The sequence below is a fragment of the Myotis davidii genome, unplaced genomic scaffold (assembly GCF_000327345.1).
Source record: "Myotis davidii unplaced genomic scaffold, ASM32734v1 scaffold930, whole genome shotgun sequence".
NCBI classification, from domain to species: domain Eukaryota; kingdom Metazoa; phylum Chordata; class Mammalia; order Chiroptera; family Vespertilionidae; genus Myotis; species Myotis davidii.
The window spans coordinates 840,112-857,288 of NW_006282518.1; the positions used below are offsets into that span (position 1 = coordinate 840,112).

Sequence of the window (17,177 nt, forward strand, 5' to 3'; positions counted from 1 at the left end):
GCGCTAAGAGACATTGCAGCCTCGAGACTCGACACAAAAGCCGCTTTCTCCGAGCTGCCCGCCCAGCGAAGCAGCGGCCAGCGAGGCAGCGGCCAGCGAGGCACCCCACCTGAAGGCGGCTCAGACAGCTGAGTTGGTTTTGTGTCTGAGCTCCGCACCCCACGCGGGACCGACCCCGTGCTCATGGCTCTGATCATGGAACCGGTGAGCAAATGGTCTCCGAGTCAAGTAGTGGACTGGATGAAAGGTAATGACCGCTGTGCGGAGGGCGAGGCAGCCCGAGGGTGCGGGGTCGAGGCGCGCGGGAGGGAAGGGACGGCCGAGCCCGCCATCGGGGCTTCCGCAGACTGATCATGGTGTGCAGAGGGGCGGCGGGGGTCCTCCGGAGCTGGTAGGGGCTCGGGATCCCGCTCTCCTATTGTCTCCAGCCGGTTGCTCCCCAGCTGGAGAGGGACGCGGAGAGCGCGGGAGGATAGGAGGTTGGAAGCCCTGCTGCGGAATCCCGGCGCAATATCTGGCGCATCCTGCCCGCTTTCCGACCCCCCTTGACGTCCCCAAACCGGGAGGACGTGGCGACCCCGGTCTTCCCCCCCAGGGAGGAGCCCCCAAGGGACCTGCTTGGCTGGTCGCCACTGCAAGAGCCCCTTTGTTCCCGGGAAACCTGATGCCCTCTCGGTAGCCGCCTCTGCCAGGTGCCTTTTCCAGCGCCAACTCTCCGGGCAACTTTTAAGCCCACATATTGGGGTCAGGACGCAGCCGCCCCAGTTGGGATCAGGAAGCAAACCCTATCCCCCAGGTTGGGCTGAGGATGCTCCTGGGATGCTCTACTTTTGGGGAGGAAAACGGGCTTCCCCTGGGACAGCAGCCGTGCTCGTGTCTGTGGGCTCCCTCCAGCGCATCACCCCGCATCCTTTGCCTCCTCCTCTTCTGGCCCGTTGAGGCTTTGGACCTCAGGGCTTTTTCTCGGGGGCTGGACGCCAGGTGAGAGGTGATGCGCATTCAAATTCCTCCTCATTTCTTCCATCTTGAAGGCTCTCTCCCCTCTTTTCCCTGGCAATTTCTAAGTGCCATACTTATACATACTCGCCCTCCTAGTCGCAGTCGCAATCGTGGGCTTTTCTCTAGTCCCTGGGCTTTCCTGCCTCATGATCTCCCTCTGTTGTCTGAGTTAAGGGGCCTGTAGAGGACCCCCCCCCCCCACTCACGACTACTGCTCTCTCATCTCCCATCCCTTAAGATTCCTAAGGTTTTGGGAATGCTGACAGGGAATGAATGGAACTGAATAAATGACTACTGGCCACACTTGGGAGATGTTACAGCTTTGCTCATGGTTATTCCCAGGCACAGACTCAAGGTAGATTAGTCAGGGACCAAAGGCTTATTTGTGAAAAATGTGCGTTCTGTAATGAGAGAGCCCTTCTTAGGGCTTGCTTAGCAGGCAGACTTTCCAAGATCCAGGTACTTTAGAATGAAAGGTGGGGTGATTGGAAGTAATTGAGAATGATAGGGAGAAACGTATTTTTTTTTCCTCTCTTTTCCCGAACCTTTTCAGCTTCTTGCTTATTTTTGTGGATTTTCCTTTATCCATTTGGGTTCCTTCTATTCCCTTACATGTCCATGTATTCCTTGTTTACTTCATTTTTCTTTTCTGATATATAGAAAGTGCTTTGTAACTGCAAAGCACAGTGCAATGGGAGTGTATTTAATTAAATTGAATTCGTGATTTATCGACTGCCCCCTTGTATGTGGTGCATTGTGCTAAGGTGTCGTGCCATGGGTGCCATGACTAAGACAAAGTCCTGCAGTGGCTCATCTTTTCTGTTTCTTCTTCTCTTTTCATATCTGCTATTTAAATTCTGCTTTCTGAGATTCCCACCAGCCCCTCCAACCCCATTGTCACATTGTCAGATACGGACAAACATCTGTCTTCTCTGTATCTCAGTCATGGAAGAAAGAGCAGGGTATATTCAAGAAGCAGGCATGCTTAATTAAAACCCTATCTTTGAATTTGCCTAAAAGGTTGCTTTAGTTTGAGTCTGTTCCTAAAATTCTCAAAGCAAAGCTGTCTTGGCTCCATGGGAGTCAGATTTCCTTCCAGACTACCTCTCACAAATTCCCATGATGCTTGAAGTGAGTGCTGCATACTCCATCTTCTTCACCTCCCACCCTCCCAGTACAGTCTTGCAGCTTCCCCTGTCTCTACAGTTCAGGTCCACTGAAACAAGTAGAACATATGCTGAACACATTCTGACACACATTACTATCCATCCCAGTACACTAGTCCTTTCAAAATCTCTCCAGCCTAAACTGCAGCTTCTTTGAAGTTGACCTAACATTGTTAGCTGCCCTTTAAATAACTGTTATATTCAAGTTGAATTGATTTCCATACCTGTTGGTGACGTATTTTTGAGCTATTTGAAAAGATTAGTGAGGTTGCCAAGATGGAATTTGTGTATCCTTGTACACATTAGACCGGAAGAGACTAACTGATGTCATCTGTATTTTTTAAGTCCAAACTGCTTACTGATGAAATTTCTATGAATTTTATAGAAATGTCATTTGAGATATTATCAGAAAATGAGATTTATAAGTAGTTGGATGAAATGAATATGTCTTCAATTTATAACTTATACTGTTATCTAATAAATTTTCCCCTTTTTACACTTTTCCCAAAATAGTTTACAAAACACATTTAGAACTACTTTTCACCCTTTCCTCAGATGAAATAATGTTTAAAAGTCAACTAATTTAGGCTGTAGCTTTGGAATGGCTAAACTTCATTTCATGTTGTGTAACAAATAGTGTTATTAAGGCAGTACCAAAGAATGAACAGGACTTTCGAACAACTGACACATTGTGGAAGTTAAGCATGCTCCTAATGTGACGGTTTCGTCATCCTTAATATTTAAAGCACATAGCATATGCGTTCAACTAGTTCCAATCCTAAATAATTACAACTCGATATAGTAAGGTACATGATTTATGCTCTTTCTAGGGTAGTTTTCTCTTTAGTAAATAGAAGAGGAACCATTAAGCACATAAGAATAGGAGGGACATACATTTATACTTCCAGACAATTTATATAAGTGATGTAGAAACTCAGTAAGCAGAGAGGGAAAAGAAGGGGTGAAAAACAGGCTGACAAGATTATTAAGCTGGCAATTCATTTTGATCTGTTACTTTTTATTAAAATATATTTAAGGGAGACATAAATATTAAATTTACATATTAATTATTGGTAAAGATATAAGGAAACACTTGCATGTTTTTGCTCACCCTGAATTCCATTATTTGTAAAATATAATACAGAATTTTATGTGCACAATGAAAATTTGATGTGACACAGTGTCAGTGTTAGTTCCAGTAAATATATGAACTCTTCATGTGTCAGTAAAATAAGCAGTTATATTCCAGATTATTTTGATGGTACTTCAGGCTATTTGAAAATATGGTATAGATCTTAAAACTGAATTTTACAAAATATTTTTGAGAAAATCAAAATCACTTAGCATTTGAAAGTAACTTTTTCTTCAATTAGAAATTGCATTCAGTCCTCTTGTGGGTTTGACAAAAATTTAAAATGTAAAACTTTTTTACAGTAAATAAAAGCAAAGCAGTTATTGGAAAAAACTATAGGTAGAAAAGTAGGCCAATAACTTTCTAATTCTTGCTCAGTCTGTTACTCTAACATCATTTCTGTTCACTTGCAGAGCCTGGGAATACCTCACAATCTGCAGTTATTTGAGTCTCCATTTTTGTCCTCTGAATGATAGTAAAAACCTCTGAACACTTTAGTGTTCCTATTATTAATGTTACGATTAATTTTCCTTGTCCGTGTCACACCCAGTAATTCCAGTTTTTTTTCTCACACCTTTTCTAACATTGAAACTCTTTCAACATATCCACTTGACTAAGATAAAGTTATTTTCTGGAACCAGCTCCTTTCATAAAATTTTCCCAATGATCTTAATCCTTTTCTGGATCTAATAAAATGAGATTTTTTTTTTCAGAGTCAACCAACAGGCCCTCCTTTACTACTCTTTTCTTATGGTCTCTGTGACTTAGCTCCATCCATTCTTGTATTCTTGTGATTCCTAAAATAATCTGAATTTTAAAGATAGCCTCTTCTCAAAGCATCCCACAATTAACTGCTCTACTTTTTCCTGTTTACTATAAACCATTTTCTGTAAGAAGCGTTCACTGACTTCCAATTTCTGTCCCGATGACTCAGCCATCTTGAGGATAGAAAATGAAATACAAAAAAAGAAGAAGAAGAAATAAAATGGAATACATTATTTTAGGTATAAAAAGCAAAGATAAAACCAACATTTGCATACAACCCTACAAAAGAGGAAAGTGCAGTTATGAAATAAGGTCAATTTAGTATAAATCTTAAGTTCTATAAAGGAGAATGTATCTGATAAGATAAAGAAGTTTTGACAGATACAATGCTTTTCAGTATTTTTCCCCCTCATAGGATCCAGAGATGAGTTTGACATATATATTAATTAGATGAATGAAAATGTCAAAATTTTGAATTAAACATTCTTGAGAGAGAGATCAGAAATAATTCTGACAGGAACTTGAGGAAAAATATGATCAAATTGGTCATACACTTCCTTTTTAAAAATTAGTTTATTCTGATTTGCAATGTGACTGGACAGTGACCAACAATCACCTACTTTGGATTTGACGTTTTTGGAATGGGAATTCTTGTCTGTCATGTTACAAAAAACGAAATTTACCTTTTCACTATGTAAAGTTTAGTTCACAAGAAACATCATTTTATTTATAATGTCATTAATGTCTGCTCTTTAAGTTAACACTCGTGATTAATGCATATTAGGAAAAAAGAGTATATTTATGTATATGTATCCTGGTCCTTATATATAATGAACTCAGTACTTCTTTATGGAAGTACTTCAATGGATTGTTTTAAATAAATTATTCCCTGCTTTGGGGAAATTAGTCTCTGTAAGGGATGGCAGTGACTTTGACAAACTTACGTCAAGACAGAGACAGGTACCAAATATAATCAAATATTTGGTAAATTTTAAGGTTTCATATGTATACAATCGCCAGTGAAAAGTGAAGATGATGATTTTAGTAGATAAGGAAGGATCCGTAGGGAAGGTGGTATTTTAACAACTGCTTAAGTAATTTATTTAAGGCATATTCTAAGAAGGGTATATTCTAAATGTTGAGGCACAGCAAGAGACTCTAGAATTGTGATGGGGTGATTAACCACAGGGGTTGTGTCTAGATTTGTTGGATGGAAGGAGAAAGGTGGGCAGTAGAAGGAAAGTGAGGGAGGAGCAATGAGTAGGTGGCACAAAAGTACGAGAACAAATCTGCATTTTACAAAAACAATAAAAATCTCATCATGTCCTGACTTTAAATAAATACCACATTATAAAACTTTGCCTGCCAAAAATAAGCCCACAAAGAATGTGTATTGAATTGGTACAGCTGTTTCAAATCTGTTTCTCAGGGATAATTTGGAAATAATGTTAAAATGAGTTTTTTGAAGATTAATTACATCATTAACATTATGTTGTTGGATATTTAGAATTTTACTGACCCAAATTCTTACATGAAGAATGAATATAGGCTTTTAAATATTAATGCTGTTCTTAAACCAATGATAAATTATAATTTTCATTTACAGCATAGTGACCTCAGATTAGGACTTAATTTGTTCTTAATGACATTTTTAGCTTTCTACGTGACTTTCCTATAGCACCTCACACACAGGGCTTATTGTGAAAGGTGAAGGATTAGCTTCTGTAAAGAGTACTGGAAGGATGGATCATCTGGACTAATTTATAAGGGGAAGGAGGAAGGGAGGGTAAGTAATTTGAAAAAATAAAGTCTAAAGCTTTTTATTTTTCATGATTTTTGTCATGGTTTACTTTAGTGTCTGGCTAAAGAACAGCAAATGTAGTGTTCAATTATGGGATCCTGAATTGAATAACATTCAGTGAGTGAATCCACATTATTCATATATACAGTAGGCCTGTGCTCTTAAAATGGTACATTTCTATGATTGCGGAAGCCAAAACATCGAAAGAAGTCAGAGTTGATTTTTGCTAAGTATTCTAAAACAACATTTTTATATTAAATCTAACAGCGGTATTATATTTATGTTGTAGAAAGTAAAACTGGCATGATTTAAAAGATGAGACTGGAGGCTTAACAGGAATTTTAGGCTTGCAGCAGGCTGCTTAAAGCTGCACTTCCCAGACCTCCCAAGGTTATGAGTCCCTTCAGGATTATGGATATATTAGTGGAAAAGTTTGAGAAGTGGTGGTTGGGTTAAGAACAGATAAAATTAATGTACTTTGCTTTCTCTGTTTCTCCTATTGCATGTGACAAAATATATTTTCAGCCAAGGTCATGATAAACATAGCATTTATGTTTGTTTGTTCAACCTATAGTCCAGATGAACTTCTTGGGAATGATTCTCATCTGATCCTGTTCTTTCACTTCTCACCCTCATTAGCTTAAAAAAATGGAATGGCTTCTCGCTGGTTTTAGGATAAAGATCAAAGTCCTTAAAATGGCTGATAAGACCCTTGCAGGTTTGGCTATTGCCTGTAAAGTAGGCTACACCAGCCTTCTTTCTGTTTGCCCAGCACTAGGCCTTTGCACTTAATGTGTTTTCTCTTACCTTTGTTCTTTACCCAGTTAAATCTGACTCATCCTTCAGATCTCAATCCTCCCCCCGCCTCAGAAAAGCCTTCCCACTTCTCTAAGTCACATCAAATCCTCCGTTATATGCTCTTCTGGTGCCATGTATATCTTTATCCTGTTTGCCAGTTTTATTTTTACATTAGTTTGTTGTCATTTGATGAAGGCAGGGACCACATGTTTTTTGCATAACAAGGCAAAAGAAGGTATATGATGAAAAGTAGGCACTCAGGAAATATTTTTTGAGTGAAGGAATAAATAAATTTATCCACAGATTTCTTGTCTGTCAGCAAATCTGCTTTCCTAAATGACAATGCATGTAAAGTCCCTTATAATTCTCTAATGGATACTTCAGTGCCAAGTCATATATTGTGTGCCAGGATACAGTAAAAGTAGGGTTGCTTTATCCATATTTCATAGTTGTGTAACACTAGCCAATTCAGTCATCTAAATCGTGGTTTAGATTAATTTTGTTAAGAAATATTAATAATTTCAGTGAATTCATAACACTTCTATGTTTATGCTATAAATATTATTTGCTGCTATCATTTAATAGTCCAACACAATAGCAAACATTATTTTAAAAATTAAAACATATTCCTTTTCTTAAGCATTTACTTTCTTTCAGACAAATTTTCTAATTGTTTCTTCATTTTGATGTTTTTTAAAGAACTCTAAGAACATCTATGCATAACCCATAGACACATACAACAATAAGGTGATGGCGTCCTTCTCCCTGAGCCTTAGTTTCTTCCACTTCAAAGTGGGGATGTTTCCTAAGTTACAGCTCACGCAGGGATTTACGAGCTCTCACGGTAGCTCACAATTGTTCAGGTTTGTTGTATATTTTAAAATAATTGCCTGGCCTGCGTGGCTCAGTAGTTGAGGGTCAGCCTATGGACCAGGAGGTCATGGTTTGATTCCTGGCCAGGGCACATGCCCAGATTGCAGGTTCAACCCCCCAGTGTGGGGTGTGCAGGAGGCAGCCAATCATTGATGTTGCTATCTTTTTCTCCCTCTCCCTTCCTTTCTGAAATCAATAAAAAATATATTTAAATTTTTGTAATCAATGATGCTAAATAACCCTAAAAAAGAAAAAGAACTAAAAAAATAACTATATACTATATTTTGAAATGCAGGGTAGATTGAAATTGATAAAATGCCTTAAGTTTATCCTCTTATAAAAGTTTAAAAATGCTCATATAAGAAATTAAAATATTTTTCCTCTTGTGAGAAGAAAATACCCTTTATTTTTGAAGTTGGAGAATAAAATGGAAAAATAGCTCTTTAGCTTAATGAGAACCATTATCTTATATTTAATGTTGACTTTACATTTTTATTAATAACCATAAAAATACGATATTCAAATATGCATTTTAAATCAGCATTCTTGTATAACTTTCCAGCTCTCCCTGTAATTTTGAAAAATAAATTTAAAATTTTAAGCTAAATATAAATTTATTTGAACTAATTTTTAAGGGCACTTGTTAAGAGCCACATAGAGAGTTATTGTAAAGCATTAACTTGTTGAATATAGGTGCCTCTTGCAGACTTAGTGAATTACATGCTTCTGATAATCACTACTAGGTAAGTTATAGATATTTTTTTAATAATGCATGTTTTTCCCCCAAATTGAGAATGCTTAGAATATAAACTACAATACGTGAAATTTTTAAGACCTTAACATAAATATGCCAGTCTGTTAACTCTTAATAAAATAATACCTCCAGGCTTAAATATTCTAGTTAGTACTGAAAAACAGTGGGTTGCAATTGTGCCCTGATTTGAATTAGAAGTAACTATTAAACATGATAGAAATTTGGTGACTTTAAAGATGTATTTAGTTTCTTGTTCAATTCAAATTACAATTATTAATTTAAATGGAAGTTTTTATTATCTTAATCTTAATCTTAACCTTTCAGGAAAGAAAGGGTCGCAGGTATTTGCATAAAATCATGAATTTTAAATTTTACTAAAGTATAGTAACTGTTGTTTTAGTTTTCTGTGTTTATCTGCTGAATATTTTGTCATAACAAAATTGTTTTAAGAACTAAAATTTATTAAATAAACCAAAACTCACAATGGCATTACTGTATTATAATTTTCCACAATAAAAATGTTACGAAACTAATATCAACTGTAGCACACTTGTCTGTTTTATATTTACTTGACATTAATGTTCTTGGAAATTAGTCTTATTAGATGGGTTGGACAGTCATCTGATAACATAATAGATAAGAAGAAACCACATTGTTAATTGCCTTTAAAGTGTTGCCCAATATTACTTTTTGCTTGTTAGAACTTTTTATTTTGTTTCAGCCACATCTGCTATTTTTAAAATGGGCTTGAATATGTTTTCTCAAGTAATATCTACAAAAAATCAGTGGAAGGCTTAGGTCCTGGATTTTACTTTTTTCAAATTGTTTACCAAAGATTATGAAAGATTCTATTTTCTAGCAAGTTGTGAGACTTATTTATAATGTAATTTATTAATAAAAGATTTTAAAATACTTGCCTTAAGTATTTATGCTGAAGGATTAATTTCAACAACATTAGCTGAATTCTTGTAATAATTTTTGTATGTTTTATATGTGTATATGGGAGTTTATTTTTTTTCCTGGCTGAGCAGAAAAGTCCTATTTTCATTTTGTACAATTTATTTATATTTGGCTTTCAAAACAAGCCACTGGGATATTAAAAACCTATAAAGTATTATAGAGTTTTTACTAATGGTGCTTAAAACAGACATGTAGTCCAGTTGCTTTATGGAGCCTATTGTGTATAGACCAAGTTCAATGTGTAGAGCCAATGTGAATGGCAGGGCGAGGTGCTGTGGTGCGAGTTTTGTGGCAGCCTCTGTTGGTATCACTGTTGCATTAAACCAGTGGCAGAAGGTTTCGTCCTGTAGAAGGCTGCTCCCTTGCCTTCTAGCTGTCCTATAGTAGGCTTTCAGTTTGATATTGAATTGTCACACAGAGGGGGAAGCTTGTTCTATGGAATATTTAAGGCTAAATACTAGTAATTTTTTTCTTTCTAGTATATCCCTAGACATAATATTTTAAGTATATTGTGGTAAAAGGAAATTAATTCAGATCCTGTTTATTTGGGATTTGTGATCATTTGAATAGGCTTCAGTTGAAGTTTACTCTTTATGTGAAGGGTTTGGTGATCAATCTAATAGAGCAAACAAGATGGGAAAGAAATTATTTGACCCGGAAATACTATACTTTGCAGGAGCCATTTCCATACTGTAAATGTGCTAGCTATAAATGAGTTGAATTTTTAGTTAGAATTTCTGCACATTTAGAATCATTATTTTTTTTATTTTTAGAATACTTTTTAAACATTCTCTGATGCAGCTTGGTTCTTCCCCTCATTCAGCCAAGTTGGAAAGGTCTCATTCACTTCACATCTTTATTAGTAATACTTAAAAGTGAGATATGGAACAGTTATTAACAGCTTTTTCCAGGTAAGGTGTAGAGAAGTTAGTTAAGCATCTCAACAGAGATTGTACAGCTGTTCAGTGATGGAATTAGGTTGGGCATCAGCTCTTTTTTTTTCTCTACTGGATTGGATTTATACTTTCATGGATGAAGGACACAGTTCAGGTTTGTATATACTAGTAATTATCTTCAAACTTGATTTTATAAAAAAAAATTCCTGAATTTTCTACCCTTTAAAAATGGGCTCCATACAGTATATGGTAAAGAACACTGGAATCAGATGCCTGGGTTAGACATATCCAGGCTCCATTACTTCCTAGCTGTGTGATCCTAGAGAGGGAGAGTTTAAGTAACTTGCCAGGTTTTCTCATTTTTGTACAATATGGGTAGTAATATTACATACTTCATAGAGTTGTGGTGTGCTTAAAATGGTGCCTGGTACATAGTAAGTACATGATAAATATCAGCTTTTTTAATTTAGAAAGAGGTTGTACTCTGTTGGCAAACTTCAGAGGCAGAACTCATAATAGATAATATTTATTGCGTGCTTACTGTATACCATGTACTGTGCTACATGCTTTCTCTGCATTATTTTGTGCCTATCCTAACCCTGAAAGGTTCAAATTATCCCTGCTTTACAGATGAAGATTTTGCTTAGAAACATTGAATGACTTTTCCTGTATACCCAAATATTTATTGAGCAGGTGTTCAATAAGTATTTTGAAGAATGAATAAAGAATAAGTGAAACAAACAGAATTTGAAAATTTTCTAACTGGTTCCAGAATATATAATATTGCCACCTTGCCTATTTTTTTTTTTTTTTTACCAGAGGTAGATGTTACATGAGAGGAATCCTGGGAATACTTTCAAAGATGTGGATGCCCTCTCCATCAGACCTACCTTCTCTAGTATGTGCTAAGGTGGGCTATAGTTCTTAGGTCCTTCTGGTCTCTAGCCTGTGTGTGTGTGTTGGGGTGGGGGTGTGATGTGTTGCCACTCAGAATAGGACTTGAGCTATTGAAAAAGATGCCACAGAGCACTATAGTCTTGGTGATATTGTTCTTATTTTGATGTTAACCCCAGGAGTTTAATGCTCTCCTCTGCTTAGTCCAGACTTAGACAAAAGATCTACTTCAGACCACTGCCACTACCAACCCAGGGCTGAGATGTTTAATTCTAAAAGGATTGTCGATAAAAGCACATGGTGCCTGATAATAGATATTCATAAGCAGCATATATTTTAGTAGAAATAATGAATTCTGTTATATTCTTTTGTCCAGATTTACTTAGCAGTGTTTAGTATTGCTATCTGCATTTCATTAGTGTTTCTTTAAATAGCAGATTTTATTCAGTGCATTCCTATGTGAAAGCCTTACCTACCTACTAAATGTTAATTGTTCCCCTCAAATTGTTTTGTTTTGTTTAGAAACATTTTCACCATAGACCAATAGCGTAGTGAATCACAAAAAGAACTTAAGTGCTAGTGAAAATTGAGTCATAATCAGTCAAAAAACTTGTGAAATCAATGTAATGTACCAGTGGTCAAGTTGAGCTAGAGATGTTGATTAGTTGAGTACTTGTAAAATGGTACTGATAGGTATAATTCCATCTATATAATACATATTTAAAATGATGCGTATGGTTTTGCCTGTGTATCTAAAATATATATGTTCTGGCATATATTTAGGAACTTAAAGTTGGATTCATGCAGAGTAAAAACACCAAGATTATATTTTCTGTTTCTCCTTGTTTTAGTTTAATAGCATTGAGGTGAGTTTTGCTTTAGATTGGCAGTTTTAAAATATTTGAAAGCAACTTAAATTGTTCTTTGTTTGTGGAGAGAATGATTTGAAGTCTCACTATGCATGAAAGCTACCACAATACCCAGGACAATAGGCACTAAAAACAGCTGTGAGTTGTGGTTATTATCAAATATTTTGAAGTGCCCTTAGCCTTGTCCATTTGATTATATAAAGCACTATTTCTCTTCTAAAGCATTCATTATCTTTTAAAACCCATATGAATTGAAATTAATTTTGTTTGGGGATGTTTTTGAGAATTGTATTACTTTCCTTTAAATAATTGTTGACATCCTATGTTAATAAACACTCTGGTAAGAGATAGACTTTTAAACGTGGTAAGACCATAAATCTCCAACAACGTTTCATTTTAAGATGTGTGTGATCTAATGTTTAAAGGAAATGTTTTCTAATTTTGAGATTTTTTTCAAATGAGGCTGCTTTGCTAGCTTATTCTGCTTATTAAATATGGTCTTACCATATATAAAAGTCTATATCTTACTTGTAACCAACACACAGAGAGAAAATAAATACAGCAGGATAGTATCTTGGGATCTAGTAACATTTTCTCCCCACCAAAACACCATTAATGAGGTCACAACAAAATTAAGGTGTATCTCTAAAAAATAAATACTTAAAAAGGTATACATTACACACTCACCCCTACAACACTGTTATCACATCAAAATTCATTCCTTAATATCCTTAAATATCTAATTGTTCAAATTTCTAGTTTCATAAATGTCATAAACAGTTTACAGATTTTTTTCTCTTAAATTGGGATCCAGATAGAGTCCACACACTGTAGTCTACCTTATTCTTTTTTCCTTACATCAATCCTTTGGGACCCAATACTCCCTTTATATAACAGACATTATGTAATGTCTCCTAAAATAAATAGATAATATATAATATCCACTCACATAATTTTTAAAAATTCCCAGCAATGCCCTTATTGTAACAAAAAGGGAAAATAATCTATAAAAATAAAATTGGTTTTTATATGTAGGTGCTCTGTATAACTATACCAGAAGAAACAAATTGATATTTTTGCCTATTTATAATGAGCCTATCTGGATTTTTAAAAAGCAATAAGTTCTGAAGTCATTCCATATAAGTACAAGAAAACGGAAGAGTAGATGAACTGATAGACACTGGAATAAAAATGTATATTAGCAGTAGTACAGGCTAGAATAATTTGATATGTCATCCTATTAATTCATCTTGAGGAATTATTAAAAGTCATATGGGAAGGAACCACATCTTTTTGGAGAAATGGCAGATTCTAGGACTGGAGAGGGATTATTTAAGGTGATCCTGGAGCATCTTGTAGTGCCAGAAAGCAAGGAAATGCTCAAAGAGGGCATGTTAAAGACTTGGGAGCCATTCTGAAAGAGTTCTCAAAGGCTAAAGCTGGAATAATTTGAGCAACAAAAATGGTATTTGGTTATAACTCAGTGTATAAAATAAATATCTGAGAGTCCATACTGATCTAAATAAATGTCTAAATAAATGAGAGAAAAGAGAAAAATCTCCCATTCAGAGCATTCCAAATAATTTATGTAGATACTTTCCTCTCAAGGAGCTGCACTTAACTCCGCTCCCCTTGATTATGGTCTGTACTTAAAGACTTGTTTCCAAAGAGTAGAGGGTGCTAAGGGGAAACAACTTTACAATGGAGAAACCTAGTGAAGACTACATTGGCCAGGTGATCCGGGTTTGCATCATCATTGAAAAGGCATGTTGATAACATGTACCCTTAATATAAAGTTATGAGAATGGCACTACATCCTCGTGATCTTCCTCCTCCAAATCTATAATTCCATTCTAAGCATGAGAAAAACATTAGGCAAACACAAATTTAAGGATATTTTACAAAATACCTGACCAGTACTCCTACAAACTGTCAATGTCATAAAAAAAAAACAAGGAAAATATGCGAAAAATCACAGCCCAGAGAAGGCAAAGAAGATGTGATGATGTTCTGAATAGGATCCTGGGACTGAAAAATCACATTAGGGGAAAAACAAAAAACCTAGTGAAATCGAAATGGTGTGAAGTTTAGTTAATAGCAATATACCAGTGTTCATTCCTTATTTGTGACAAACGTATCATACTAATGTGAGCTATTAGTAAAGAATATGAATGAGAGGTATACAGGAATTATCTATACTATTTTGCAACTTTTTTGTAGTTCTAAAACTATATTAATAAAGAGCTAATATGCTAATGGTTGATATGCGGTAACGGTAATGACCAGGTCATTAGCATAATAGTTGGGGCCTTGCTCCGGAGACCGGGAGGAAGCGGGGAGGCACCCAGAGAGGACGTGACCAGCCTGAGGCCACTCCAGGGACTGAGGGTGGGGCTTGCACACTGGGTTCCTAGTTCTAAAATTAAAAGTTTATGTAAATTTTTAAAAATTGGAATTTATTTCAAATTTGGTATTCCCCAAAATAAACAATATCTCGTATGTGAAATAGTTTTGTTTTGCCTCTCTGTGAGTGTTAATAATAAGGTATTTTCAAATACAAACAAAAAGTGAAGTGAAATACAAGCAGTTCTTTAGTGTAGAATTGTTGCATCCATTGATTCAGCAATCATTCAGCATCCCCAAACTCCTTACAATTCTCAAAATGCTCCCAGGAGTAACATTGACCCTGTCTTGGTATCAAGAATCCTTCTGCTCTACTTCCCTGTGTAAACCTCATGCTTTTCCACAAGTGGAAAAAAACAACACCAAAAACAATTTTCTTGAATGAATGATATGCCTTGTTTCCCTTCCACTGAAATTAATCTTTTACCTGAATATTTTTTAACCTTTTGCTAATCAGGAAATGTGTGTAAGAAAAGGAAACAATGTTCATGGGATAGGATGGGATGGAGACCACCAAAAGTTAGCCCCATCTCCTTATTTTACCTCACTGCTAACAAATTTGCAGTTAAACTCTGAGATGGAAGATTGTGCTGTTCTAAACTCTGTTAACTAAGCCTGATACCCAACACTCCTAATTGTAGTTTCTGTTTCCTGCAGACACAGTGTCAGAATGTTAAATAAGGCGTGAAATTTTTGAGCAAATAAATGTTAGGCTTTATAATAATTGATATTCAGCTGAGTATATAAATGTGTATATAAATATGTACACACATTTACTTAGGACAGATATTTGCCTAGGGCATATAATGCTGAAATTGAATAAGTGACCTTTTCTCATGGCTTTTCTGCAAGAAAGTCAACATTTTTATTTTTATCATTTAATGCAACACCTTATTTCCATTGTATTATGGAGTCATATAATGTGTTTAGTAGCTGAGTTTGGATATAAGGGTGGTTATAACTAAAGGCCTCCTTTGGCCACATCTCCAAGAAATTCTATTAGATTTCAAAACAGTACTACTTTAATACTTGTACTTTATTCCTTTATCTTTTTGGTTAAGATCTTCCTTGTTTACTAGTTTATTGGAGTGAAAATTCTAAAAGGAATAGTATCTAATAATAAGATAATACTGTGACTAGGAATTTAATGCATTAACCCGATATGTTTTTCTTGCCAAAATAAATTGAAATGCTATAATTATCACAATTTCAACTTGATTCTTTATTATTAATCCACCTCTGTAAAAGTGTGAGGTTCTGCTGTTGATGTGAATGTCTAATAACTGTCTCCTTGTCATGTTGTTTTTCTGATGTTATGCTCTGTATGAGCTTAGATATGCATTAATTTGTTATCTGCGAAATGCTTCTGCTTTTTGTACAAAGTATTTCTTAAGCTATGCTCACAGGAATGAAATAGCATTTGTTTCATTTGTCTGCTTTGTTTTGTTTTTATAAGGTAAGAATGCTTTGCTTTTAAAGAAATCACAAAACAACCTGTGGTGTGGGTGATGGGTTCATGCTAGAAGGAATCAAAGTGGGACATCTCTAATATTTTCAGCAATACAGATAACTTAAAAGTACACAACCTGTTGAGATTGTACATTAAATATCAAGGATTTGAAGCTGTATTTGTATATGTGAGTGGAAAGGATGATCTGACTTTCCAAGAGTCTCCAATATCTATTCTAGGATAGAATCTCCGTCAGGATAGGTGGGCAATATTTAGAGTGAAGTTCTTTTCACAACTTTCCAATGATACTTTCTTAAAATTACAAAGGTTTAGGATGACTACATGTTGCAATAACACAGACAGTCTTCTAATACTTAAAAACATAATGTCAGAAGCAAATTGTGTGATTTGCATTACTTAAGAAATACAGATGGCAAGAAGTAGACTTGGAAGCTTCTTCGGAATGCAGATGGACACAAGTTCTTCAGTGACGTTAATTAAGGGTAATCATTGTATAGTAACCACTATTTTGTTAGCTGCCATGAATTTAGCATTTTACTTTCCCAAGTGAAAATGCCAGATGATGCCTTTCAAGGCTGCTGAGAACATCTTTATCCCCTGTAGCCATGCCAAAAGATTCACTTCCCTATCCTACTGTTCTCTTCTTCCATCTCTACATTTCATACAGATGAATAAAAAGAGATTAAAGAGATAAATATCTTGTAGGAAACATTGTATGTAGAAAACAATACAAATTATCTGTAGGATTGAGTTAGAAATACAAGTCTCTCAAGTTGCGGCCCCACTTCACTTATGTCCTGTATTTGCTGTGTGTGTTTAACTCATCTCTTCAGTTCTCAAACTCTCTGTTTTGTGGTGGTGGTGGTGGTTTTTGTCTAAAAATGGGACTAGGAAAATGTGCTTTTTAGGGAATTCTGAAGAATAATTAGTCAAGATACATTCCGGGTAGAAATGGAATAACATTTTGACACTGGCAAAATAATTTTTTATTAATTAACTAGAGGCCCAGTGCACAAAAATTTGTACCCTCGTACTGGCAGCCATCAACCTGGCTTGTGACTGAGCAGAGCTCCCGCTGTGGGAGCGCACTGACCACAGGGGGCAGCTCCTGCATTGAGCGTCTGCCCCCTGGTGGTCAGTGCGTGTCATAATGACCAGTGATTCCCAGTTGCTCTGTTAGGGTCAATTTGCATATTAACCTTTTATTATATAGGATTACTGAACAGGATTCAAATATTTTTATGGAAAAGGATTTTTTAAGGATTCCAATTTAGGAATAAATTACTGGATAAACTAGTAGCTCACATAAGTTTGCCTTAAGACATGGTGTACAAAGAAGATTATATTGATTTAAAAATGTATATGGAGTATAAATTTCAAGAGGTTGGCTCCCTCT

The 17,177-nt window shown here is 35.8% G+C and overlaps 1 protein-coding gene across 6 annotated transcripts in view; it reads left to right on the forward strand.

Annotated features, from left to right (window-relative positions):
- Positions 1 to 6: 6 nt before the first annotated feature.
- The window catches only part of CNKSR2 (connector enhancer of kinase suppressor of Ras 2), a 246,582-nt gene continuing 229,411 nt past the window's right edge, over positions 7 to 17,177 (forward strand). For all 6 annotated transcript variants that reach the window (XM_006752987.2, XM_006752988.2, XM_006752989.2 and 3 more), the window contains exon 1: positions 7 to 247. In XM_006752987.2, the coding sequence (XP_006753050.1) occupies positions 184 to 247 (64 nt within the window). In that variant the 5' untranslated portion in view covers positions 7 to 183. The remainder of the gene's footprint in view (positions 248 to 17,177) is intronic.